A 26780-nucleotide genomic window follows, 5' to 3' on the forward strand; every position below is an offset into this window, starting at 1 on the left:
AAAATATTTATAGCAGCTCTTTTTGTAGCGGCAAAGAATCAGAAATTAAGGGGATGCCCTTCCACTGAAGAGTGACTGAATAACATGTGATATGACTGTGACAGAAAACTACTGGGCTATATAATATACACACATATACTACGTAGAAAAAATGAGGATGGTTTCAGAAAACTCACACAAAATGAGCACGACCAGGACACCGTACAGCAATATTTCAACAATGATCAATTGTGAATTACTTATATAGTCTGATCAATACAATGATCTAAGATAATTCCAAAGGACTCATGATGAAAAATGCTGTTCACCTCCAGAGATGAACTCTGAGTACAGATGAAGCATATTGTTTTTTACTTTATTTTTCTAGCATTTTTTAAAAACATGGCTAATACAAAAATGTTTTGCCTGACTTAATATGCACAAGCTTGCCTTCTCAATGGGTGAGGGAGGTGCTTGAGAGGACAGAATTGGGAAATCAAAATTAAAAAAAAACAAAATGTTAAAAACAATAATAAAATAAATCAGTAGCAAACATACAAAATATGGGACTACAGAATTTGAAAATTGGACGGGACTCGCACCTGTTCTAAGAAAAGGGATTCAGTTAATCCCTCTTTCCTAAGGATTCTGGGTAATTGTACAAAGTGAGACAGTGTTTCTGTGCATGTACCCAATAGCATTTTGGAGAAACAAGGAGGTACAAAGATGAAGAACAATTTAGGGGAACATTTTTTTAAAAATCCAACTCCAACTGCCTTTAGAGAAATATTTTAATAGTGATGTAAAAAACAGTTAAAACAAATATAGCCATATATTTCTTACTAAAACCCCCAATTTAATGTCACTCAAATGGACAGAGGATTAACAAGAGAAAGAGGAAGGTGCAGGGTCTATTTCAGGTCCAGTGTTTTAGCTTTTCAACAATAACATTTTATTGTTATTACAAAACCTTACTCCTTACATATTACACACCAGATAAAAATGCCCCTGTCAATGCTTAAATCACTGCTATCAGACAAGTGAGGACAAACTCAAGAAAGCTGACAAATGCGAAACCCCAATCCTGAATCTGTGTGTGAGGTGCAATGTGATAAAGCCCCGAAGAAATGCCAACCCAACATATGTAATGCATAACGTTTGTACCACACGAGGCAGCCAGTCACCTGCGAAGGCAACATCTAAAGGCTCCTGCAGGGTTCAGAGGTTCGTTTGTTCACCAAGACCTGCAGTCAGAAGCCTAGTGGCACTCTCTGAGTCTGAACCTGGACAATGGGATGATGCTGTGACCACACATTTATCCTAAACAAACAAAAAGCCAGGGAGCCAGGCGTGTAAGCCGTTCCTCTGCTTCGTAATTCTCTTTGTAGTTCATTGAGGAAGCCCCTAAATCGTCCCTGCTCTTTTCTGAGCTTAGAGGTTCAGTGAGAGACTTCACTCGAAAGCCTCCACCTGATGCATAGAAGGCACACAAATAAAGCAATTGTCTAGTGCCATGTAAAGTACAAGGTCCTCAACTTGCTCTGGCAGAGGATAAACTATATTGGGAATGAAATTTAAAAGAATATGTTTATTTAGCTTTCTGTTTGGGTTTCTTTCAAAAGTATAAAGTACTAGTATACATGTCACCAAAGCAAAGATATAAACGAACTCTAGGAAAAACATTAGTGGGCACTGTGCTTCTGGCAGAGAAAATAGTTCACGTATATATGTATAGGTTATTGGGGAGAAACTATTTCTCTCTTGTGAAATTTTTGGTTTGAATAGGAGCTAATTAAAAAAGGGTGGAAGAGGCAGTGGGCTATTTGCAAAAGGAGCCTCACTTAAAAACAGTCATAAAGTAACCGATTAGGTTAGCCAGGAGTCCTAGCAACAGACTTCAAAGGCCCTGGCAAAGAACACTCCACCGGGCCACAGAGGTGGGGCACTGCCCAAGCCACCCCTTGGTGGCTCTTCCAGCCCGGCCCTGGTCCTGCTCTGGACACACTTTCGACCTTTCCCTCCAGCTGGCCGGGGGCTGGCCTGGCCAGCAGATGCACATCTCAAAGGATGGTGGCTCAGTGTGTACACCGATAGCCAGAACATTTAGCAATAGGACAACCGAAAAGTTATTGCCACATTCCCCAAGGACTCAGGAGTTTTAAGTTCTTTTTGCGTCTGTTCCCAAGATCCCATTGAGCACACTGCCAGAGAAGGCCCCTTTCTCTAACACAGCTTTCTTTGCTTCTAAATTTACCCTCTTGGAATGCTTCTTGTCTCTTCTTTGGTCTCTCAGTATTTGGTCTGCCTTATAGCAAGGAGACACATGATTCAGCTGCACTGGCATATATGGTCAGGATGCCTTCCAAATAAGCAGTGATGGTCTTCTTTGCTGTGTCACCTGAGGGGTCCTGAATCCCCTTTATATGCTCCAGTGCCTCTGAGAGCATTCTGTCTCTTTCCTGGGGGCTCTGGGGTGAGCCTGTGTCATCTCCCTCCACTCCCGACTTTAAATACTGTAAGATGTAGAGCCTAACCATATCGCCACTCTGCTCCACAGTTTCTTGGATGCACAACAGATCTGAACTGCTGGCCAGGTTTAATAAATGAATCAGGGCCTGGCAGATTTGGGTTCTTAGGCTGGCACAGTATTTGAATTCCAGAAAGTCTGTGGTGTCCTCACTCTTCTGTAAGGCAGTAACCAGAGCACTCCAGATCTGAGCGTACTGTTCCACAGACCCATACTGCTCCCTCTTGTCTGGAATGGAAAGAGCAGTTGCAGATTTTATGCGCACTTTGAAATTCTTGCAGGATTTCACAACCGAGGTGAGAGCCCCATAGGCTTGTGCCGTCCAAGGGGCTGTTCCTAGAAACAGTCATGAAAACAAATAGGTAGTTTGGGGAAAGGACTGGAAAGCAATACATGACTACCCAACAAAGTCAGCCCCACCCTACTGAGAGGTTTTCTATTATAGAGTAAGCAAAAAGAATCAACTCCTAGACTGAAGAGAAACCTATATGTGCTTCTTGAGTGTTCTATAGGTTAACCACACTACCTTCTACAGTGGCAGACTACACTAGTGCAAAAAGCACTGGACTCAAAAGCAGGAAATGTGACTTGTAGTCCACCAGCTCTGACCCCCACTGTCACAGTGCCTCTGGGATGTGTTTCTTCCTCTGTAGAGTCCACGATCTCTTAGAGACTGTTTTCAATTCTATCATGGCTCCACAAGAGAACCTTCACACAAGTCACCTGATAAATTTCCTTTGACCTGACCTGCCCAGCTCTTGGCTGATAAGAAGCCTACAATGTAGAGGGTTTACTCTATAGCAAGAAACAAGGAAAATGCTGGTAAATTCAAGGACACCATCAGCCGGAACACTGGGCTTTCTTACAATCTGGCCCTTAAAAGTCAAATATGGGGCAAAAAAAAAATTACATAAAGGAAAAAAGGATTTTGGAAATGGCTATGAGCTGGCACTGGTAAATATTACAAGCTATAATCTAAAAAGAAGCTACCCACTGAATTTCTTCTTTCTAAACAGAATCAATCTCTTTTGTACCAAAAGCCTAGCTAGCTGCAATACTTTATTTGGAGTTCAAAATTTTGCAGAAATAAAAAAGAAAGCGAAAGCAAAACAAAAGAAGCTTTTACTCACCCAGGGGCAAAGCAGAATTTTTAAATACATTTCCTAGAGCATAACATGCATTCCATCGAACTTTCATGGTAGCCTCACTCAGAACTGTAGAGATAAGGGCCTGAATGGATTCCTCGATGGTTTCTGTAAATCTGGGTTTCACTATATGATATGGCTGCAGAAAGTGGAGCAAATTTCCAAGGGCTCGAACAGCATTACTTTTTACCTGATTGGAGAAAAAAGTATTAGAAATAATTCTGCTTCATGGACAATTTTGAATGTTTTTCAGCTTTAAATAATTTCCTAGGTCCTGTAATCACATGGAACAGGAGACCAATACTACTGGGAGAAATTCAGGTAATGCAAGGTTCTGGAATTCTTTAAGGTGAATATATGATTCCAATCATTGTACCAATCCTCAAAATAAGGTTGTGCTTGAACATTATTAAAAAGTTTACCTGTCCCATTTTGGAGAATCATGAAATGTTGAAAGGTGAAAGGGATCTTAGAAGTCACAAGAAAATTGAGGCTCAGAGAAGGAAAATGGTTTGCCCCAGGTGATCGAGCAAACTGGAGGAAGACCTGGGACTTGGACATGATGAAGGATAGAGGATTCTTTCCTTACAAGGCAGCCAATTGTCCCAAGTCTCCTGGACCCTGCCTGTTCTAGGCTCTTTCCACAATACCAACTCTCTGGTTTCAAAGAAAAGAATGAGGTCAGGAGTAATCAGAGATCTGCCTTTTTCCTCCCACTGGCATTAAAAAGTGCTCAAGCTTCTAATTAAAGGCAGCTTTATGTCAAACTTTCCAGGGGAAGACTTTACTACCTTGTCTTTATCCTTGGAAGCTTCTGTTGCTGATCTCAACATTTTCAATAGCAAGAGACCAGAAAATTCTTCCTGGAAACTCTGGCCCAACATTTCCCTGTTCAAACCAAAGCAGACAAAATGTCCAAAAGTTGAAAGCCATTGTAATGGACTCACATAACATTACACTCTCACTCATTTAATAAGCTATAAAACCAAACCACATGAGGCCAAGTGAAAAGATATGCATCCAGTCATTGTGACTGCGGTAACTCATCCTTCACCAGACTCTACTGCCTCACACCTCATGGTCTAGAAAGAGGAGCTACTTACATGTTGACAATCAAAGTATCTGTCAGGTTGCCCAGGGACCAGGCGGCTTTTGCACGGACATTTGGAGACTTGTCATGCAGAGACATCAAGATAGCATTTGCTGTGTCTGCAACAAACATGACATCCTACAAGAGTAGAACAATGAAGTTACTTGAGGAGTTCCAAGGGACACCTCTGAAGTTTTCAAAGTATTTAATTCTGGTTACAAATCACAAACATGAAAAGTTTGTATTTGGAAACTTATTTGTATATTCAATTGAACTAGTCATTCAACAAAATCCCAACGTCCAATTCAGAGAAAGTTCTCCCTTGATGTTCACTTTGTACCTTCTCCTCCCACCAAGGCTCCCAAGGCCATGGTTAACTACTAATAACATTCTGTGGTTTCTATACTGAGGGCTTTTCTTTATTTATCTACTGGTGCAGTACATAACATACACAGGGCAGTATATGCTTTCCTTCTGAATGAGGAGGGTCTTTTATCTTTCCTAATTTCCCCCTTGGCCTTTCTATGATGTTTTATATTAATTAGAGTAAATGATATTTTAAAATTATCTTGAAATGACAGACTAGATAGACCATGGGTTCTTAACTAGTTTTCTTAATATTCTGATGGCTGCATTTCAATCTAATTGGTTTCTTTTGCAGTCTGAAGTATTTTGTTTTATGCACTTCACCACATTACTCTGAGAGGGGGTCCATGACAGAAGCAAAGCTATGAGCTCTAGACTAGAAGATGCCTGACCTTAAATTATGCTAGTAGTACAACCTATTAATAGGATTTATTTAATTAGTTTTTATTTAACTTTTCTGTGACCACTTGCCAATTACTCTACGTGCTATGAACAGACAATGTTTAACACCTGAAACCTTAGGGTTTCAAAGGTAGAAGGGCCTTTGGAGAGACTTCATCCAACTCTTCGATTTCACAAAGGAAGAAATGCAATCCACAAAATTCAACAACTTGCTTAATCATGGTCTTTGTGCTCAAGATGCATACTTGACCCCCACTGGGATCAGTGGAGGTTGGCTGGCTGGCTGGTGAGGATGGCTCACAAGAGCAAGAGCAGTCAAAGAATCTACTGCCTCATGTCTTATATTGGGACATGGCAAAGATAAAGCCCAGTGTGGGAACAGGGCTCAGAAAGGATTGTGGGAGCACTGGGAAGAAATGAAGGGTATATTTTAGACAGGCATAAGGGAACTAAGGAAACAAAAAGGACTGAAAGATGAACCTCTGAATAGTAATAAACAGATATCATAAAATATTGTTAATATCATGATCAGGGGAACATCATGATAAAGAAGGTGGGGTCCTGGGCAGGCAGCTTAGCCACAGGCATGATAAACCTTGTGTTTTTATCCTCTTGTTTGAAAGCGCTTGTGTCCAGAAAGACCTCATGTCCAGGAGTACTACTGTGATCAGAAAGCTGAATTCAGGAAGCAACACTACGTTTGGAAATGTCTGCAGGCCACCACTGTGTCCTCCCTCAGGTTTCCTCAGGTCTGCCCCTCAGCCTCTCTCATCTCTCTCTCTAGGTTCCAGCCTATACTCTATGCTTACACCTTCCTGAGCCACCCCAGACTAGTCTTCCCTTTACCCTGTGAAAAACACCAACTCTGTCCTACAAAGCCCTCCTCCAGTTCTACTTCTCCTCCCATAAGTTTTACCTGATCAGGCCCCATAAGTTGTTTCTGAGTCAGACCTCCCTTCCCAAGAACTCTCTTACACACTACCACAAAGCAATCAGGCTCATCTGACACATTTGCCTTATGAGACTAAGTTCCTTTATTGTACTGCCCTTGCTCCTAATATGCAAACACCTGGGGGTATGTGGATATATACACGTATATATGTGTACATACATGAGTGTGCACGCACACACACACACACACACACACACACACACACTGAAGTTTAAAAATTCAGTCCAAGCAGCCAAGTAATATACAAGATCTGTCAACCTATAATTATTAATGGTAACAGAAAAGTACAAATGAAGTAAGTATACACGTTAATTAGAAAAAGAGATCTCTATATAAGCAAGTGAACCTTCACACAAGTCACCTGGTAAATTTCATTTGATAAATTTACATTTATATCAACCTGTTTGGGAAATTCTGAAGTCTATACACAACCCTTGGCAAATCATTTGACCATTCAGTACCCCAGGCAACTCTAAGACTATTAGCGGCAGACATGATGCCAGTCTACGGTGGTACAGAGGCTTTTTATCACTGGCTCCTCTCTAAATTGATAAAATAAAAGGTCTGTAACCCAAAAATACACACACATATTAAAAAGGCAAAAACCAAAATTGACCTCAATATGAAAAAACTGGGAGCACTGAGGCATCTCCCAGCAGTGCAGAACATGGCCTGTACCTCTGCTCACATGTGCCTTCCATGTCAGTAGGCAGGGGATCATCCTCAGGAAGCTAATGGGTGGGGGGGAGACGGGAAGGGCATATCCCCTCCAAAGACAATACTGCTGGTGCTGACTCTCTCTGAAGGTCTCCAAAGAGCAAAGGTGTGTGGCACGAACTTACCTGCCTGAGACAGGAGAAGAGCACATAGACGCCCAAGGCGCGTGCAGCAGCCGCTTTCACCAGAGGATTCTTGCTGTGATTCAGGCCCAGCAGCAGAGTGATGCACAAGATCTGCCTGTCGTTCTGTCATTACCAACAGAAATAGAAAGGTGCAGTTTCACAAAGAAGCTCCATTTCCTTCCCCACAAATGTATGTTAATGGGCTACCATGCACAGAGTACCCCCCACAAGGCAATGGGGGAACAAGGGCCTGTCACTAAACATGGCACTATAACAAAGCACTCAGGGCTGGAAAGGAGTTCTGAGACCATCAAAGGCCAAACCTCTCATTTTAGAGAGGGGGAAACAAGAGGTCCACATGGCTCTGATGACTGGACCTGCCTCAAGAAGTTATGGTAAAAGCTAAACTCCACATCAAGTGCTCATCAAAGCTGACCTTTGGTACCAACAAGGGCCCTGACACAGGATAATCTCCCATTTATGGTCCTTCTACTTCATTCCTGGTCACCTTCTAACAGGCAGCTTAGAAAGCATGAGAAATAGTCACAAATGCCCCAGGAGACTGAAGGGGCAAGCAAGGCTAGACTTGAATCACAACTACTGACATAATCAAGACAGGGCTTCTACTTTTACTGTTCTTTTTTTTTTTAACTCAGAAACATGAGTCTGCCCTCTTTTCCCAGAGATTATATCAAACCCTGGCTTATAAAGGCTGTTCAAATCCAATTACAGATGGCAATATCTGATGCTAACATAACAGCCTCATTGACAAGGCTGAAGAAGAGCCATTTACCGGCAAGCTACTGAAAGCCTCTGGTAGGATGGAAGAGAGGGCATCGCAGGAACTGGCCTGGAGAGTCGGATGCTGTGAGTTTTGAAGGGCTCTGGGCAAAGGGCCATTCAGCATCATAGCCCAAAACATTACCACCTACAAAAGAAAAACTGATCAAGATGCAACCTGGGAAAGTAAAATGTAAACTCCCTGAGGGTAGGGACTATTTTAATTTTATCTTTGTATCCCCAGTGCCAAACAGAATGGCTGATATCGAGCAGCAGGGGCTTCATAAATGCTGGTTGACAGACTTATTCCTGAAAATTCTGAGACTTGAGCCCTGCCATGTTCTGGCATAGGACTGCACCAAACCCCAGGGAGCACAAAATGCTTTACAACGTATCTAGCAACAGGTCACACTTCATAGCATTTGTAGACACAACACAGTCCAATATAACTTATAGCAGTTATGAATCCATGCCAGGCAGTTGGCAGGGTGCTGCAAGACAAAAATAGAGTCAAGGCCCTGACTGAAATACAAAGAAATGGGAAAGCCCAGATGAACAGCCATTCACTTACCAAACTGACTGGGACTCTCTGACTGAGGGCTACGGTCGAGTCTGCTTTATGTTGCTGGATTAAACCTGTCCCGAGCTCTTCTAGAAGCTGCCAAAAAAAAAGAACTAGATTATCAGAGGAGATCATTAGAATGATGGTTATCATATACTTGGCTCAAGGTCACATCTAACCCAACAAAAATTAATTCTCTATTGATTTCCATTCTTTTGTAAAGAGTTCAAGTTTCACCACAGAGGGCTCAGGTACCCAAGAAATCTAACCATCAATCACGTGCAATCAGGCTCCATCAATGAAATCAGTGCTCTCTGAACAAATACATAAAACTGTACACCAGAGGGGTCAAATACATGGCCTTCTAGCTACACTCCAAATGTAGGCCAAATCAGATTAAAAAGTAATTGGGAAATATTTAACAAAATATAGAAAAATGCAAGAAAACATCAACAATGTTCCTCTGTGATTTTCTAAGTCAATAAGTGGCCCACAAGGTGTAGAGGGCCCCATTTCAATTTGCATTTGACCGCACCACAGACCACAGACATTTTTTTAATTTCCCTGCCTCAGAACATGTCACCAATAAACATGCTCTCAGTCATGACTACCTTAATTATAGAACAATGGGTGTGTAAGATATAGAATGAACAGAACAAAAAATGACGAGAGAACATTACTTTTGCACCATGAAGCTGAATGGATGGGTCCGTTTCCTCCATGCACCTGCAGGCCACTTCACCAAGCTCCATCAAATAGCCCTGGGCCATTACAAAATAGCCTTTCACCAGAAGGGCCAGCACCTGCAGGCAAGAAACACACACGGGCATAGGCTAGCCAACCACCGCAATTTGAAGTCAAAGTGGGGAGGAACATTTTAGGCCAGCTCTTAGAATAATGTTTCAAAGCCTAAGGAAAAACACTACAAAATGTAAATAGAGCAGTGCCTTTGTGAAATGTGGGGGCAAACTCCCTGGTGGAAATACGAGTCCATGGCCTGCACAGTGTGTCTATCCACCATGGTGAGGGCCTTCCCTTGGGCAGACTGGCCACAGGTCGCTACCCTTCACTCTTGGTAAATGACCAGTCACATTTTTGTTGGGTGATATTTTTATGTGAATCGTTGTTGGTAAGGTTGTGACCTATTTTCACTCGCTTTATGCTTCTCCATTACCCTCTGAGTGACGATTCAAAGCTGTATCATATCACTAGAAAAATACTGTTATAAACAACTGGATTTTGTTTCATGGAGAGATTTCAGTGTTACTGATGGCACACTGGGCCTTTTTTCAAACAGAATCTAGTCCCTTTCCCACCTATTAAATTCCAAGTCCAGTTCACGAACCTTATGAAATTTCTGTCAGACACAAATATTGATTTTTTTCTAACTTCAGGGTTATTTCATGCTGCTGAGTTCTTTCAGTTGTAGCTGACTCTTCATGATCCCATTTGAGGCTTTCTTGGCAAAGATACTGGAGTGGTTTTGCCATTTCCTTTTCCAGCTCATTTTACAGATGAGGAAAGTGAGGCAAACATGGTTAAGTGACTTGCTCAGGGACACACAGCTAATAAGTGTCTGAGGCCAGATTTGAACTCAGGAAGATGAGCCTTCCTGACTCTAAGCCCAGTACTCTATCCACTACGCCATGGAGCTTTACAAACTTCAGTTAAATACTCTACGCTCTCCACTACACAGATACACCACAGTTAGACTGCCATCAATGCCTTCTCTCTCTTGATGATGCCTAATTTATCCCATATGACACTCATTTGTATGTAGTTGTTTGCTTCTCCTCCATTAGACCGTCAGTTCCTTAAAAGCAATGACCGTTTTTTACCTTCCTTTGTATTCCTGGTGCTTACTGCCTGACATGCAGTAGGTGCTTAATAAATGCTGACTTGACTCTCCCATGACATCTATCACAATTACATATTATTGTCAATGGATCCAGGTTAAAACCCAGCTTTGCTATAGCTATCCCTGGGATCTTGAGCGTACAGCTAATCAACTAATACAAGCCTCAAATTTATCCGTATAACTAGGCTGGCCTTGATTGTCTCTAAGACTCCTTCCAATGAGAAATCCCACAGTGCTGTATGATATAGTTAAAACTGTTTCTATAAGCAGGACTTTTAAAAAAAACCACTTCTTCGGTGCACACCCCCCAGATAAGGATGGGATAAAAGAGATGACAGATTTTGTGAGTGTTATCTGTGTCCTGCTAGACTCCTCTGCACCAATTACCACTGCCACCAACAAGAGAGAAATAAGGCAAAGAACCTCTTTCTCCAACCACCCTATCTCCTATCCACACCAAGACAGCAATTCCATTTGTTAATCCTTAAATCCTTCAGTGGCTCTGAGATCTTAGAAGACGATGACCTCGATGCTGGAAATGACAGCAAGCTCATCCCCCTAGATACATAAAGGGATGGGAAGAAAGCCCTGAGCTACCCATCTCATAAGAAGCACATCATCGGGGGCTGATGTCATGGTGGAGCCACCGGTTGCAATACCTGAAAATGGCAGAGGTACCAAAGGACTAGAGAAGGGCAAATGTTGCCCTGATTTTCAACAAAGAGAAAGGAGTGAAATCTGCTCACTCTGGGCCAGTGAGCTTGACTTCAGAATTCATCTCTGATCATCCAGGAAGACGGCTGATGAACATCCAGGGGGAAGTGGCAATTACACAGTCTGCATGGTTTCATCAAGAACAGCCCATGCCAGACTAGGGGAAAGGAAGTGAATAAGTATTGATTAAGCATCTCCTATGGGCCAGGCACTGTGCTAAGCACTTTACAAATACTATCTCACTTGATCTTCTTATTTCCTTCTCTGATTGGACAATGCTAGTAGCAGATGAAAGGAACGCAATGGACAGAATTTACCTAAATTTTAGCAAAGCTTTAGATAACATATTTCAGACGATTCTTGTGAAGAAGATGGAGAAGTATGGATTGGGTGATGATACAATCAGATGGTGCTGTTTCAACATGTGCATCAAAGCCTTGGATAAAGGCAGAGATGGCATACTCATCACATTTGCAGATAACACCAAGCTACAAAGGATCCCCAAGACCCAAGATGGCAGAGTCAAGATCAAAAAAGACCTTGGCAACCTAGAGCACTGGGTTGAATTTAAAAAGATGAAATTCCATGGAATAAATAAAAAGTCTTGCAGTTGGGTACAAGGATGGCAGAAGCACAGACAGAGAGCAGGGGTTTTAGGGGCCCACTTAGTCAGAAGTAGAATATGGCATCAAAAAAACCAATTAGATCTTGGACTGAATTAAGATTGTGAAGAGGGAGGTGAGAGGCCCACTGTGTTCTCAAACTGTCAGCTCTGGAACCATGGTGTACAAAGGCCATTGCTAAGCTAAAGAGGATTCAGAGGAGGGCACCCAGGAAGCTAATGGGCCCTGAGTCCATGATGGATGAGGATGAATTGAAGGCTTTAGCCTGGAGAAGATTCAGGTGGAACATGATCCAGGAATGTGAAGGACTGACTACCAAAGGACTACTGTGTTAAGAAGGCATTAGACTTTTATTGTTTGGTCCCAGAGGGCATCATCAGAAAAAAAATGAGTAGAAATCACAAGAAGGCGAATTTAGGTTGATATTGGGAAAAACTTAACAAAAAAGGAATAGTCTGCCTTGGGAGGTGGTGGGCTCTCCCTCTTTGGAGGTCTCCAAGCAGAGTGTGGACAGGTCCTTTCCAGGTATGTCATGATGGAGTTTCTTTTAAACTATAGGCCGTACTAGATGGCTTAAGAGGGAAATATCTTCAGACTCTGATACTCTGTGAATTCCAACAGTAAGGAATGACTCTGATCAACACATTTAAATGGCTGGTTCTCTGTGTAAATATAAGCATTAGACTCTCTCACCTGTAAGGCTTCTAATCGAACAGGAGATGGTTCATATATGTTGCCAACTGTACAGCTAGTATCACTATCAGAGCAGGGATCTTCTCTGGGCAGAACAACAATGGAGATGCAGAGACGGATGAGCCAGCAGGGCTCGACACTGGAAACTGCTGAGTTATCTGTGGACTCCTCTAGCGTTTCTGCATAGGAAGCATCTCTGCGCCAGTCAGAAGAGTTGAACCACGATGTGGCAGAACTACTACTACTTAGCCCAGAAGAACAAGGCTGCTGTAAAAGCAGCTGTACCTCAGGCAAAGGAGCCTGAGCCGACACTATAGCCCCCAAGAGGGTCAGACTTGAGACCCGGACATTGACATCTGTGAAAGGAAACAGGGAGAGGTGGGCACCATGCAAATACTCACTATAAAAACTGAGACAGAGGAAGCATACAAGGAGAACAGAAATTTATAGCTGGAAAGGACCCTCCAATCCAACTATCCTAGGCTAGGATCTAACAGATGTAAATACAGACAAAACAAGACAAGCAACTGTATTATAAACCCATTAATTACTTGTGGGTGGTTTGTGGATAGAAACATGATTCTTTTGCCAGTATCAAACACATACTGAGTGCCTTAAAGCAGCTGGGGAATCTACAGTTCCCTATCCCATTTACTTCCAATGTTTCCCAATGACATTGCAAGGGCAAGACAGGAGGTTCCAAAATGATATCACCTTTCCCAAAACCTGGAAGAAATTCCCCACATGGACTGAAGGTTGGGGATAATGAACTCTATAACCCTATCGTCCCTTAGAGGACACTTTGAATAAGTGGTCCCATCTTTCTGCTCTGAGCTCATCTCCCTAGGATGAGCCAATAGATGGGAAAAGGCTTTGAGCACATGTTATTAATAACTTGCTATTTAATCACATTGCTTACAAAAGCATGATTGAGCTGAACAGGTCACCAACCTTTATGACGGATGTAGGGCTTGATCTGGTTCCAGACCTTGGTCAGCAGGTTGGGTTTCAGACGGTTGTAAGGTGCATTTGACACTAAGTTTGCAAGGCACTGAAAAGCACAGACATGAAAAAGTAGTACCTCATGTGTGAGCCAAGTGTTTTAATTAAGGCATCATAAGCAGACAATAAAGCATTTTAAGAAATATTGCTAAAAATTCATTTACATAAAACCTGTGCAAAAAAAAAAAAAAGATAAAAGGATCCCAATCCTTTACGTTGGAAGGATTATGTATTTGAAATCAGTCCTTCCTCTGGACTATATTTAGATCTGACTGATCCAGTTTATATCCCTAGAAGGACAGAAAGTTTTCTGAAAATGAAATTGTAAGAAGATGCATTCACACTTGGAAATCATTTTGATTTAGTAAAGATCACCACTCAGTTACATTTGCAGATTGTAAATTTTCCTTGCATGCTTTTAAGATACTCTTAGGTCAAATGATCTTGACATGGCAAAATTTGTAAAAGCTTACAGTTCCATTTACCTTAATTATTTGAGTAAGGGTCTGTGAGGACGATTCAGCCACCAAAGCTAACAAAAGACATCGATGCAACTCGCGAATGCTGGAAGCAATAGTCACTGAGAAGGGAGTGAAAGCCCTTTTGTGGTCGCTTGTGTCTTCAGCCACAGAAAGAAACTGCTTTGAGCCATCCAAGATGGCTGATAACACTTGCAGAGCACAGGCACGAGTCTGAAATTCCAAGTTAATTCACATTTAAAGAAAGAAATCACCTCTCTTTTTCAAACTTCTAGACTATGCCTAAATATAGACATCTTTTCTAGAGTTAACAGAGGTGCTTCCATGTAAGATTTGTTTCCATATTAATTTTCTATCTTCCACCCAGGTTACCTGATCCAAACAAAACAATATATAACATCTGAAGTATTTCTATTAATTTACTCTGTAAAAAACTGTGACTTCTATATGTCACTTCAAAATCTGAAACCACTTCTGGAGGGACTGACATACATGACAATTATAAAGGTACAATCCTGCTTCCCAGTCTTTTTTAACCTCTGTTCCATACATCTGAAGGACTTACAATCAATTATCTTAGGATTTCCTTTTAGAAACAATGGACACTCAAGGATGGGATGGTTTTACATCTATTAAACTAACGATGTAAGTGAACACGAGGGGGCCGTAATTTTGTCAGCACAGTCATCTCAAAGTTGCAACCCCTCTGTGTCTTACCAGATAATTCAAGGGATTGTCATGAAATCTGCGAAAAATCTGCTAAAAAACTGAGGTCTTTATGACTCAAAGCCCAGAAACCTATCTGCTATACGGCACTGTCTCTACTCCTCAATATATCATCATATTAAAAGAGTAAATCTTCAGAGGCAAATGGTAACTCGAATGAGCCCAATTAAAGGGGGTGTAAACTGCTTTCAAGGTTTCTCGAGGGCAAGGCTATTTCACCCAGAGCCTGACCCACGTTAGGGCTTATTTGCCAGTTAGTAAACATCACTGCTGTACAACAAGCTGTTCCCCTCCTATGGCTATAGAGCTTTTTTCCAGAAGGCAGTGAGCATATCCAAACAGGACAGCATTGCAACACTCATGGTGAGTTATGGTCGATGCTTTCCCTTTTGGGGCAGCTAGCCTTGGCCCACAAAGCTTTTGTCAAGAGGAGAAAGAGGGATATGGTGCCACTTCAAGACAGGGTGGTACAGTGAGGAGAGTCAGGAAAACCTGGGGTTAGATTCCACCTTCAACATTTCCAAGCTGTGTGACTCTTGGCAAAAATCACTTAACCCCTGTCTGTCTCCATTTCCTTGCCACTAAAATGAGAGATGATTAAAAACAGGCTAACCTTACAGGGTTGTGGTGAAAGTCAAAGTTGTGTTCATAAAGTTCTCTGAAAACCTTAAAGGACTATAAATGTTGGCTAGTATTTAGCCTAACTCAGAAAGAATACCTACATGACTGTAAGTCCACAGGCTCAGTCTATGACTGTCCATCCCCTGGAAGGATGGGTGATTCTGAAGTCCCAGAGACCAAGTTCCTGCACTACCCTCCGTCCTTGTGAACCCACTTCCTCTTTCTTTTTGAAGCCAAAAGAATGATCCTCAGGTCAGCAATTAATGAAAGCTCTGTATTTAAATTAACTCAATTGGGTCAGAGAAAAAAAGAATAAGATTTAATAAAATTTTAAGAGGTTAATACCAAAGTTCTCTTACCTTGGGAGAGGGATCTTTTAATGAAATCGTCATCAAGGACACAGATTGTGGGCTTCCTATGCTGGGTGTATCCGGAACAAAAGCAGACCAGTAGCCATAGAGAACTTTCTTCTCTATTGATTTTATCGTGGAGAGGAAGCAAGCTAAAGCTCCTTGGCGGACTTTGGCTTGGTAAGATCTTGAACAAAAAGAGAAAAAAGGCTTTATGGAAATGCACCAGAAGATTCCTCACACAAAATGGACTCCTAATGAGATCCAATGAGACATATTGGGGAACTCTGCTTTTAAATAAACCCCAAAACTCATGCAGTGATTTTATATCAATTACACAAACAAGTTTAGTTAATTAATAAGCTAGCATAAGGCCTGGCACTTCAGAGCTAACTTTCAGACGCTGAAAGACCCACCTCATCTTGCTCTGCAGGCCACCCTCGGCATCTGAATAGTCTGATTCACTGCTGCTGATCCTTTTCCATGGGGAAGAGCTGAGATAGGATGAGGCTCGATCTCGTGCTGTGGGGCCACTACCCTCAGGGGCCCCACCTGGGGCGCTCCCTTCGTGGAGGGTCAGCTTGCCCAGGGCACTGGCAGCACCAGCTCCAATCTCCCCATTGGGTTCTTTCAGCTCCTCTCCTTGATGGCCTTTCTTCTGTTTGCCTTTTGTCTTCTTCCTTTTACTCTGATATTAGAGAACAGATGAAAATGTCTGACATCTCCTGCTGAAACCCGCCTTCTCTTCCTCCTCTGCACTCAGTGCCTGGTGAGCCCATGAGGACTCCCTTCCAGAGTATCACCTGCAGCCTGAAGCTCCTGCACATGCCAGCCCACTCTGCAGCCCAGCTTCACTCATTCCCGTCTCCTCGACCCTAAGTTTCATTTTTCTAGAAGCTCCTATTATGTCATAGAAACCAATTTCTATGCAACACCCCTGTCAAAAAAAAAACCATGTTCCCAGCTGTCCTGACACTCACTAGAAGCAACTGATGAGTAATAAAATAACTACCTAAACAAGGTACAAAGTTTGAGGTCTCAGTAGGAAGGACTGCTTTTTAAACAGTCAATAATCAGAGCCTAGGGGGTACGCCCATGGCTCCAGTTCTGATAGAAGACATCGAGGACAGGGTTGGACAGCAAGGGGAAGGTACTGGGGAACTGAGGAGCGCAAGAAAGGGGGAGTGTGGCAGTGCTGTGGAGGCAGGGGACAGAGCAGCATTCCCAAGGAAACATGTGGGTTCAGTATGTCCAGCTTGGGAAGAAGAGCACACTAGCACTGCAAAGCCATAACGTGGGCTGCACTCCTGACAAGTGTCCAACCCCCGAGGGAACCATCCCAACTCATCTTTTTAAACTGATTATGCTAAAAACCCACAGTGAGTAAAAAACTGCTTGTTCAGGATGGGTCTTCTCAGGTAAGAATGATAAAAACAATAGAAAATGTTTACAGATGATGTATCTTACAAAATAAATCTAACTTCTAATCCAATTAACTGTAATTATACCGCTACTGGCTTCGAGGGGTTCATTTCCATTGGCTCCTGTCTGACAGGTGATCGCCCATCATACTGAGGAAGAGGAGCCGGGTATAAAACAGCAGGCATCTCTATGTTCAATCCAGGAAGCCCATGAAACATATATTTCTAAATATTACAAAGAAAAAATAGAAAATAGAAAAATCACAATATTCAAATTTAAATACATAAATGAGGCAACCTTTTTTGTTGTTAATAAAATAAAGATGGGAAGCAAGTTTTCTAAAATTAAGTATCTGCCACTTTCTCCTTTCCCCAGCTCCAAAATGTTATAATCACTAAATATGCATCTGAAAATTTTTTTTTTAAAGACACATTGTATTTAATCAAATCTGGCATTCCTAGGAAGTTGAATGTTTTTAATTGCTCTTTCAAAAGGTCATTAAAATTAGCTATAAGTCCCTTTGGCATATGTGTCTGTTCTGTGTGGGTTGGTTGATCATCAATGGGCAAAAGGCTCACTTAAAGTTAAGATGGTAAAGATCCTAGCCATGAGAAAAGGAAGTGAGCAACATACGCTTACCTTTAATACAGCCAGAAGAGACCCAAGCTGCTCAGTCTGTGTAAGCTTCATCTTACCCCCATTCAGAAGGGACTGGAGACCTTTCAGTGCATTTTGTAACAACTGGAGGAAAAGGAGACTAAGTTACAGGGACAGTCAAACCTTAAGGTGTTTGGATACCAGGCTTCCAGAGCCCTCAAGCATTCACAACTACACCAAATCACAAAGTAAAGAGTTTGTAAAAAGATGTCTCTGCCAGCAGCCCAAGAGCAGCAAGCAATAACAAAGCAGCCAAGGACAACCACAGATGTGGAAATTATAAAAAAACAATGACAACTGCGTAGAGTCCAAGGAGCACTACACCAAGAAGGCTGAGGTCTGGGCTCTAGCCCTAGATGTACCAGTTATTAGACATGCATTCCTGGGCAATGCACCAAAATTCCTCTGACCCTCAGTCTCCTTTTCTCTAAAATGGGAATAATACCACTTGTCCTTCTTAACTAATTAGGTTGTACTGAGAATCAAATGAGATAAGTGTATGTGAAAACACTTTGTAAACTCTGAAGTGTTAAGTGATAATGAAATATTATTAAGATGCATGCAACATACTATGATTGGTCAGGTCACTAGTAGGCTGGGCCGTTAGTAAATGCTTACTGAACTGGATTCACAGAGCAGAAGGAAAGAAGCCCTCAGATTGGCTGCTGCTATCTCTAAATGGCCAATCTTCTTTGTAAAAGCTCAGAAGAAAGCAGTGCAAAGAGCTGACTTCTAGGTGAGCTGAAAAAGAGAGTATGTTTGTGACAGCAACAGCTCTGAGCATGGGGGTGACAGAGGTGAAAAGCAGCAGATCTTCTCCCAGAGAGTTCGAGGGGAAGAGCTCAGCACGCTGGCTTTGCTAGGAACCCTCAAAGTCAAAGGGGCAGGATACCCTGTGGGGGTATGTGTGTACTGTTAAGTGTATGTGTATTATGTTTATGTATAAGTGTGCATATATGTGAGTATATAAATGTGAGTGTAGATGTGTGTATGTGTAAGAGTTGTGTCTGTGTGTAAGAGCCTATGTGTTATGTTTATGCATGCGTTTGCATATGTGTGTAAATGTGTATGTGAATGCATGAGAGTGTGTGTGTGTACGAGTGTGAGAGTGTGTGTATGAGTGTGAGAGTGTGTGTGTGTGTGAGTGTGTGTGAGGGTGTGTGTATGAGTGTGTATGAGTGTGAGAGTGTGTGTGTGTGTGAGTGTGTGAGGGTGTGTATGAGTGTGTGTGTATGTGTACGAGTGTGAGAGAGTGTGTGTGTATGAGTGTGTGTTATGAGTGTGAGAGAGGGTGTGTGTGTGTGTGTGTGTGTGTGTGTGTGTGTGTGTGTGTGTGTGTGTGTGTGTGTGTGTGTGTGTTCAGAGAGGAAACAGTGACACCTCAGTAGACAGCGGCATGATTCAAGCACTAAACATTAATGTCTGTTATTCAGGAAGCTTCCGTCCAGAAGATTAGTCCCAGATGGTGCTAAGCAGCCCAAATTCTCCTATAGTTTTTCAAACTAAAATTACACAATTTAAACTTCTCAATGTTATAACTTTAACTCACTTATAGCAGCACCTTAAACAAGCCAACGAGTCTCCTCTGTTTAGCTCCTGCATTCTGCAGCTATGAGCTTCATGTACAACAGTAACCTACATTATAAGTGAAGTACTGCGGAACACTAGGTTCCTACCTACCATGCAAAATGTGATATCGTCCATACCAGAAACTTTGGAAGACTGTAAAATAGTTAAGAAAGTTTGAAAGCAGATATTTCGATAAGGCTCATCCAAGTATGGCTGTCCTGGGACACTAAAACACAAGCAAAGGAGGCAATTCAAACTCCAGAGTTGAGCTTAGAAAACACCACTAAGCATGACCCATCTTCAACCTATGGAGGAGGAGGCCGCCAGTTAGTTCACAAAGGCACTTCACTGGGTAGTAGGGGAAGGGAGAGCAGTGGGCACACAGCAAGGCCAGTGTACAGAGGAGATATCAGAAAATCTACAGGAAGGGGAACGTTTCACACTCCCAACCAGAGAACTGCTACTGACAGTAGTTTTCAGCTGTAAGGGGAAAGAAAACAAGCAAAAGGGTCCAGGCTGCAGGGGCAAGGAACCTGTGGCCTTGAGGTCACACGTGGCCCTCTAGTCCTCAAGTGCGGCCCTTTGACTGAATCCAAGCTGCACAGAACAAATCATCTTAATAAAGGGATTTGTTCTGTAAAACTTGGACTCAGTCAAAAGATCACACCCAAAGACCTAGAGGTTTCCCACCCCTGGTCCAAGGGGATGATAGGGATCTCCCTCCTCCGCACTGGTGGAAGGCCAGGGTCAAGCCCCAACCTCAGCTCTCCTCAGAGGTCCCTTTCACCAAGCTTGGGAGGTCTCCTATCTGTGCCCCGTGCCCTGCCCCTGACTACAGGTAGCAGTCTACAATCACAGCTACTGTGAAACACTATGCAACTCATTAGATGGGCAATCCTGAACACTTATCTGGCTGCTATTTTGAACTATTAATCAATCTTCTCATTTTATTTCACTTTATTGCAATCCTTGATCAGATCATAAGCCCCAAGGTCTAGAAAAGGCAAGAACCATGTTGTATACTTATTTGTATTACAGAAGCCCAGAAATGGAGATTTTTTTATACTGGAGGGACCTGAGAGATCATGTGGTGCATGGGTTCTTACTTGGGGGGGAAGGGTTCCATGGAAAGAATTCAAGGGCCAGGAACTTGAGCAGGAAAAAAAATTCCATCTTGATTTTTTAGTAACCTCTCACTAAAATTTAGCATTTCCTTTCATTTTTTAAAAGCATTCTTCAGTGAAGGGGAATCACAGCTTCCCCTAAACTACCAGATATCCATGACCTCCAAAAAGCTGAGACACTGATCTGGTCTAGTCCCCTCAATTAGGAAGATAAGGAGACCAATGACCAGGGCAGCCAAGTGATCTCATGGCTAGCCAGGATGGGGACCCAGGCATACGGGGTCCTGGAGTCTTGGGCTACACCAGCCTATAGTCACAAGCCCAGGACCCTGCCCATGGCAGACACTTGATCCAATGAAAAACTAGATGGCAGATGGGCAAGACAACCTGAGTCACTGCCGTTTACTCTTTTTTCTTTGTGGATTTATCAAATTTGGGTTTATCAAATCATTCTAAACTAAGCGCTTGGGACATTCTATCTGCATTTTTAAAAAGGGAGAAAAGTGGCTAAAAGAGATGCTAATGATTGACAGAGGAATTCCAAATGCCTAACAACATATCCTTTCCAGACTTAAAAATAATGCAGTTTTAGAACTGGGCCCTTCCTAGGGGGAAGGGGGATTGGTGACTAATTGTCTACGGTATGATAATTTCAAAAAATTTTTCCTTATAAGGTAGTTTTACAGGCAAATTATAAAAAGTGCAGTCTCATGTGACACATACACTGTTAGGGTACTTCACAGATTCCATTACTAGGCAGGAAACTCCAAGTGTGAGCTAATAATTATTCCTAACCTACCCCTAACTTCAGAAAGGTTCTGCTCCCCACAATTGGCCCCCAGCCCCATGTGATATTTGGCTCCCGTACCTAAGACATATGTTGGCCATACAGTGCACGGCAGCTCTGCTGAGGTCAGGGTCCGACTGGCTGGGATCGCTCAGTTTCACCAAGATTCCAGTCTCCCCGAGCAAGTCTGGAAGGTACTAGAACAAATACAACAGCCAGAAGTGGGCCAAGAGAACAGATCAGGGAATGCTTTGTGTTGGACAAAGCTCTCTTTCTCTTTTTCGTTGGGTGACATGTAAGCATGGGTGGGCTGGTCAAAAAAGGAATTAAGCACTGCAGGGTCCTGCAACGTGCATCTTACACACAAGTCAAAAAATGCTGGATGCAGCCTGCAGGCCTTCCCAGAGACACAAAGTGCTCAGACAATCAGGATAGACAATCAGAAGTTCTAGCAAAAGTTCTCCAGACACATCTCCAGGTGTGGGAGGGCCTGCAGGCTGCTCTAGGCTCTGCCCACTAAGCCACGGACCAGATTAGGATCAGCACATGCAAGGGGGAGGTGCCCATACCCTGACCAAGGTTCTTACAACACTGGGCAACCTCACGAGGCCAAGAAGGCCTCAAATGGTTTCCCAACTTTTACTGCCCTGTTTTCAAACACTTGATTTGCAAAGATATTTTAATAAAACCTACAACTCTAACTCAATAAAACTACAGGTGGCTCAGGAGAAGAATGGTAGCCCTTGGGCAGTAAGGCTACAAGTCCTCTCTATGATTTCTACAGAATGGTAGAGAGGTGAAGGGCAACTGTGGGGAGAATTTCCTCCTTCCTTCTCGCCACTGTAAAGAAGAAAGGGAATACAAACTACCTTCTGACATTTGGGGCCATTGTAGTAAACCAGAGCAGACAAGGCCTGAAGAATTTCCATGTGTGTCCAGGAACTACATTGTTGAAAAGCAGAGATTGTGTATGCCAAAAGGAAATCCAGATTCTGTTCATCAACAATCACCTACCACCAGAGAGAAAAAAAGACAGACACATCCAACTTTGAAAAATATTTCCATTCTAAATACGTAATGTTAACTACATTCACCCACATACATATGTGTGTGGGGGCAAGTCTATTTTTCACATTATACACACACATCCCAAGCATATTCAATGACTATTCTCAGTTTGAATGCCTGGTCTATAGAAGGTACTCAATCAAACAACTGTGAACAAGTCTTCACCACATGATAGACATAATACCAGGCCAAGGGGCGATACCAAAGTACTCTAAGACACAGTCCTGATTCTCAACAGGGCTGACAATTCTGAGAGAAATAACACTCAGACAATAATTAGAAACTACAAGAGCCTTCCTTTAAGGCATCTCTTGCACCCATGTCCCCTCCTTTCTGCTCCCCTCCATGTCTCCCTACCCACCAGTCCCTGCAGGAGCCCAACCGCCTCCTAGGTTGCCTCCCTGCTTCTGGCTTCTCCTCTCTCTATTCATCCTTCCTAATGCTGCCAAGCTTTGATCCCCTCTCTTCTGGTGTCTCCCTGGTGCTCCCAACTTAGCCTGGCACTCATTAGAGGCCTCCAACACTTGTCTCTGATGAACTTTTTTGGCCTTCACCACATTACTCTGGGGTTGGGAAGGCTCTACAGGTGTGGGCCAAAACTAGACAGCACAAGACGTTCTGCTCTGGTCTTGGCATTGTGATGTCCCAGCTGGACAGGATCCCACACTTCCTGAATCTCTCAGGTGACCCTGAATTTTCCTACTTTTTATTAATCATTTTGTATCTTGTATTATAGCACTGCTGTACAGTTCTCACCACCTCTAACCCCACTTGACTCTAGCATCTGACACTGCTCATGGGACATGGCAGCTGCCTAATATATATGTGTTCAATCAAAAATATTTTTGGACCAGACCTGTAAATGATTTTGACTGGATGTGAAACAAAGTATAAGCTAGTGCCAAATGCACAGATTTGATGCTAAGTGCCAAGGAATATTGGGCATCCTGTTCAATTGACCAGGGTTACAGATACGATGCTCCTGACAGGAGTGAAGAGTCAAACCAATGACAGAGGACGTCCCCAAAGCCTGAGACTTTGCAGATGCCCTGCAGATGCTGCCTATGCAGTTTCCCATCTGTATTAAAATCAGAGGCAGGTGTAGTGAGGAGAGAGCCAGCCTTGGAGTGAGCAAGACTCAGGTTTAAGTCCCATATGTGACACCCCCAGGCCACATGACTGTGGTCAACTCGCTCACATCTCAGTGCCCCAGCAGCTGGCGTTTCAAGAGCCTTTAAGGTTTAAGCCCTTCACATCTGTTAACTCATTTGACTGTCACAACAACCCTAGGAGGTGAGTCCTCTCATACTGCCCATTTTACTTGTGAGGAAATGAGCAAGAGAGGGGTGACTCCCAGACCCTGAGATGAGGTGACAACCTGCATTGGGAGAGGAAATTTACACACCTAGGAGATCCCTCCACCAATAAAATTATAGGTCTAGTACCCATCCCAAGGAAAATTTTCATTCACACAATCTAATTAGACTACAATCTAATTCCTTTCAGGCAACAGCTTTACATGCTCATGTATGCACAAAAACAATCCTAGATGGAAAATCAAGCACAATTCATTTTGTGAAGACCTTTCAGAATTATCTTATTTAATAATAGCCTTACTGGCATTACACTTTGTATTAAAATGTATTAAACAGATCTAGTGATTTGTTTAAGATATTGGAGAAAAGAGGGAAGCTATGATAGGGCTAGGAAAAGATAGGTAAGATAAAATAAATTCTTTTTTAACCTAATAGGAAAATAAAAGTGTTCAGAGTAGTCAGATATTTTATGTAGGTCATAGATTAAGAGTTGGAAGGGACCGTAGAAGTTATCAAGTCTAACCTCCTCATTTTACAGTTGAGGAAACTAAACCCCAAAGGGTGAAGTAGCTTGCCTAAGGTTCCACAGTCACCTAGTGTCTGAGATAGGACTTGAACCCAGATCTCCTGACTGAGCCAGATGTTCTACCCCCTATTCCACACTGACTCCTGAATCAAAACTAACCACACTCCTTTCCCCCACAGAAACCAAACAACCCAATAGCAACCAACAAGGACACAACTACCCAATGACAAGAGGCAGAGAAGAAATCAACATTTCAGATAATTCTTTGTGGACTTTTCTGGGTCCGTGAGAGAAATCTGAGGTAGTGACCCAAGGGCAAATGTTGCAGTCAGGAAGAACCAGGATTCAAATCCTGCTTCTGATGCATACTTGTGATGTCACCACAGACAAGTCATCTGTCACTCTGAGCTTCACCAAGCTCTCTGAGCTCTACCTCCTAAGCGATGGACCTGGTTGGGATGAGCCAGTAACAGGAGCTGCCACACCTGCAAAATCACTGATGGGTCCCTGACTTTTCTTCTTCCCCAAATTCAAGCCTTGGGGTACTCTTACCTGCAATCTGTTAAGCAGATGGTGAATAAGCTGAGAAACTTTGCTGACTAGATGTTCCTGATTAAGATGGACTAATCGACAGGCCTGGACCAGTAAGGCACTGACATCCTACAAAAAGAATGAAAATAATAACAATAAACACAAATGTCCCTTTTGTCCAATTCAAGTCCCCCAAACATAAAGCAAATCAGAGCTGAGATCAGCATTTCAAAATGAGAAAAAGTGAAGGAAAAGAAAAGGGAAATGGGGAAATGGGGACATACTAATAACATGGAGAAGGAAAAAGTAATAGCACAAAACACAGCAAGGCAGGAAAAACATGAGACCAAGGCTGGGGGAAGGCAGGTTAGGTTGGAGCTCCTGCTAGTCAGTGTGAATATATGGATGAATGGATAGATGAATGTACGTAAGTATGTGTATGCATACACATCCAAGTATATGTAGGTTGCATAATACATACATATAGATCCACATACACAGACACATACTATATATATGCTATATGTATATGTGCATATATGTATATACACAGACACATGTATACATACAAAGTAGGGGTTTGTCTGGATCTTAAGCTAGCTCTTAACACAAAGAAAGTGTCATGGACCCCTTGGGAAGTCTGGTGAATAATGTTTTTAACTACACAAAATACAATACAAAGGAAACCAGTTATACTGAAATAAGGATGTAATTTCTCCCCCACATTCAAGTTCATAGACCCCTGAAATCTATACCCAGATCTGCTGAGGATACATGGAGTACAAGAACCCCTGGTCTCGAGATCTCCAAGGCTCATCCCAAAGTTAACATTCTGATTTTCTGATTTCTGATCCCAGGTCCCCTTCAGACTAAAGTAACACTCTGGTCATACTGTATCTACACACTAGTGATCACAGCACTTCTGTGCTCTACTGTCCTACTTCATGACTGTCCCACCCCCACCGGACCCTACGTTGCAAGAGCACAGAAACTAAACTTTTCTCTGCATCAGCACAGAACTCTGCACCCAGTAGGTGCTTAATAAATGGATGATGAACTGAAATAACAGAAAAACTTGCACCCTGGCTAAAAAAAATTAAGGAAATGGATAAAACTAGACTTTGTGTGTAGAGTGGAAAGTTGGAATGTTAAGACTGGTAAAGGGGAAAGAACTGGGCTCTGGAGAAGAGTGAAGCTTCTGGACAAGTCCCTGGACCTCCTGGGCCCCCAGCAGTCAGTGGACAAGCACCTACTATGTGCACAATCGGGGGAAGGGGGTTGGGGGGGTACAGAGAGGTAGAAGACCCCATGTAACTGCACAAACAGGCCTGGAGAGGGATAAATGGGAAATAGTCTCTGGGGGCAGGAGAAGAATGAAGGGGGACTGGAAGGAGACTCAGTTTACCCGTTTGTACAATGGGGGAGGGGGATGGACGGAAGGTCCCTGCGGAAGGTCCCAAGCCCTTCTTGGCTGTGGCCTTTATAGCACGTCAGCCGCGGAGGCCCAATGGTAAATGTCAGTGGGAGGCCTGGAAGTCGGTTGAGTCCTGGGTTCGAAACCCAAACCAGTGCTGTCACCGGGGGGGGGGGGGGGGGGGGGGGGCTGGGGGGGGTGACCCCGATCGTGGGCCCGCCCACTTAGGTGGGCCCGGCCCCTAGGGCCGGGGGCCAGCAGGACCGTTGGGATTGACGTTGCGGCGGTTTCTAGCGAGCTAAGATGGGAAACCGTCGCAACGGGTGCCAGGCCCCGGGGCCTGGGGGGTGGGGCCCGGGGCCGCTCGCCCGCCTCCCAGGCCGCGCTCCGCATCTCCGGCTGCCCCGCCTCTACCTCGGCCGTGACGCCCCCGCCGCCCTCGCTGTAGTTCTCGGAAATAAGCTGGTCGAACAGCAAGTGGATCTCGGTGCGGGCGGAGCTGCTGTCCGCGGGGCGCAGCGAGCCCAGGCGGGCCGACAGCCGGCGGAAGCCGCTCCCGGGGCCCGGCGGAGGCTCCCGCGCCCCGCACACCGGCGCCCCGGCCACCTGTACAGCCGCCATCTTCCCTCCCAACCACCCTTCGGACCTCCCTATG

General features: G+C 43.4%; 1 protein-coding gene across 1 annotated transcript; it reads right to left on the reverse strand.

The window, feature by feature from the left end:
• Positions 1-752: 752 nt before the first annotated feature.
• On the reverse strand, positions 753-26780 carry HEATR6 (HEAT repeat containing 6). The gene is made up of 20 exons (XM_072644889.1): positions 26540-26780; positions 24733-24840; positions 22140-22280; positions 21352-21467; positions 19471-19585; positions 17773-17874; positions 17220-17357; positions 16128-16399; positions 15721-15898; positions 14021-14227; positions 13485-13584; positions 12534-12889; positions 9326-9448; positions 8655-8741; positions 8097-8231; positions 7304-7426; positions 4755-4879; positions 4443-4539; positions 3637-3841; positions 753-2842 (listed from the first exon to the last, which is right to left on the reverse strand). Exons 1-20 carry the CDS (start codon positions 26744-26746, stop codon positions 2286-2288), a joined length of 3492 nt encoding a protein of 1163 aa, XP_072500990.1. The 5' UTR covers positions 26747-26780; the 3' UTR covers positions 753-2285.

Source organism: Notamacropus eugenii, chromosome 2 (genome assembly GCF_028372415.1).
Source record: "Notamacropus eugenii isolate mMacEug1 chromosome 2, mMacEug1.pri_v2, whole genome shotgun sequence".
In the NCBI taxonomy this organism is placed as follows: Eukaryota; Metazoa; Chordata; class Mammalia; order Diprotodontia; family Macropodidae; genus Notamacropus; species Notamacropus eugenii.

Coding starts and splice junctions, on each gene's coding strand:
- HEATR6 (XM_072644889.1), bottom strand. CDS start 26,746: ATGGCGGCTGTACAGGTGGCCGGGGCGCCGGTGTGCGGGGCGCGGGAG. Junction 17,358..17,772: donor CTCTTCTGGCTGTATTAAAG/GTAAGCGTATGT, acceptor TGTAATATTTAG/AAATATATGTTTCATGGGCT. Junction 8,232..8,654: donor AGAGAGTCCCAGTCAGTTTG/GTAAGTGAATGG, acceptor TTTCTTTTGTAG/GTGGTAATGTTTTGGGCTAT.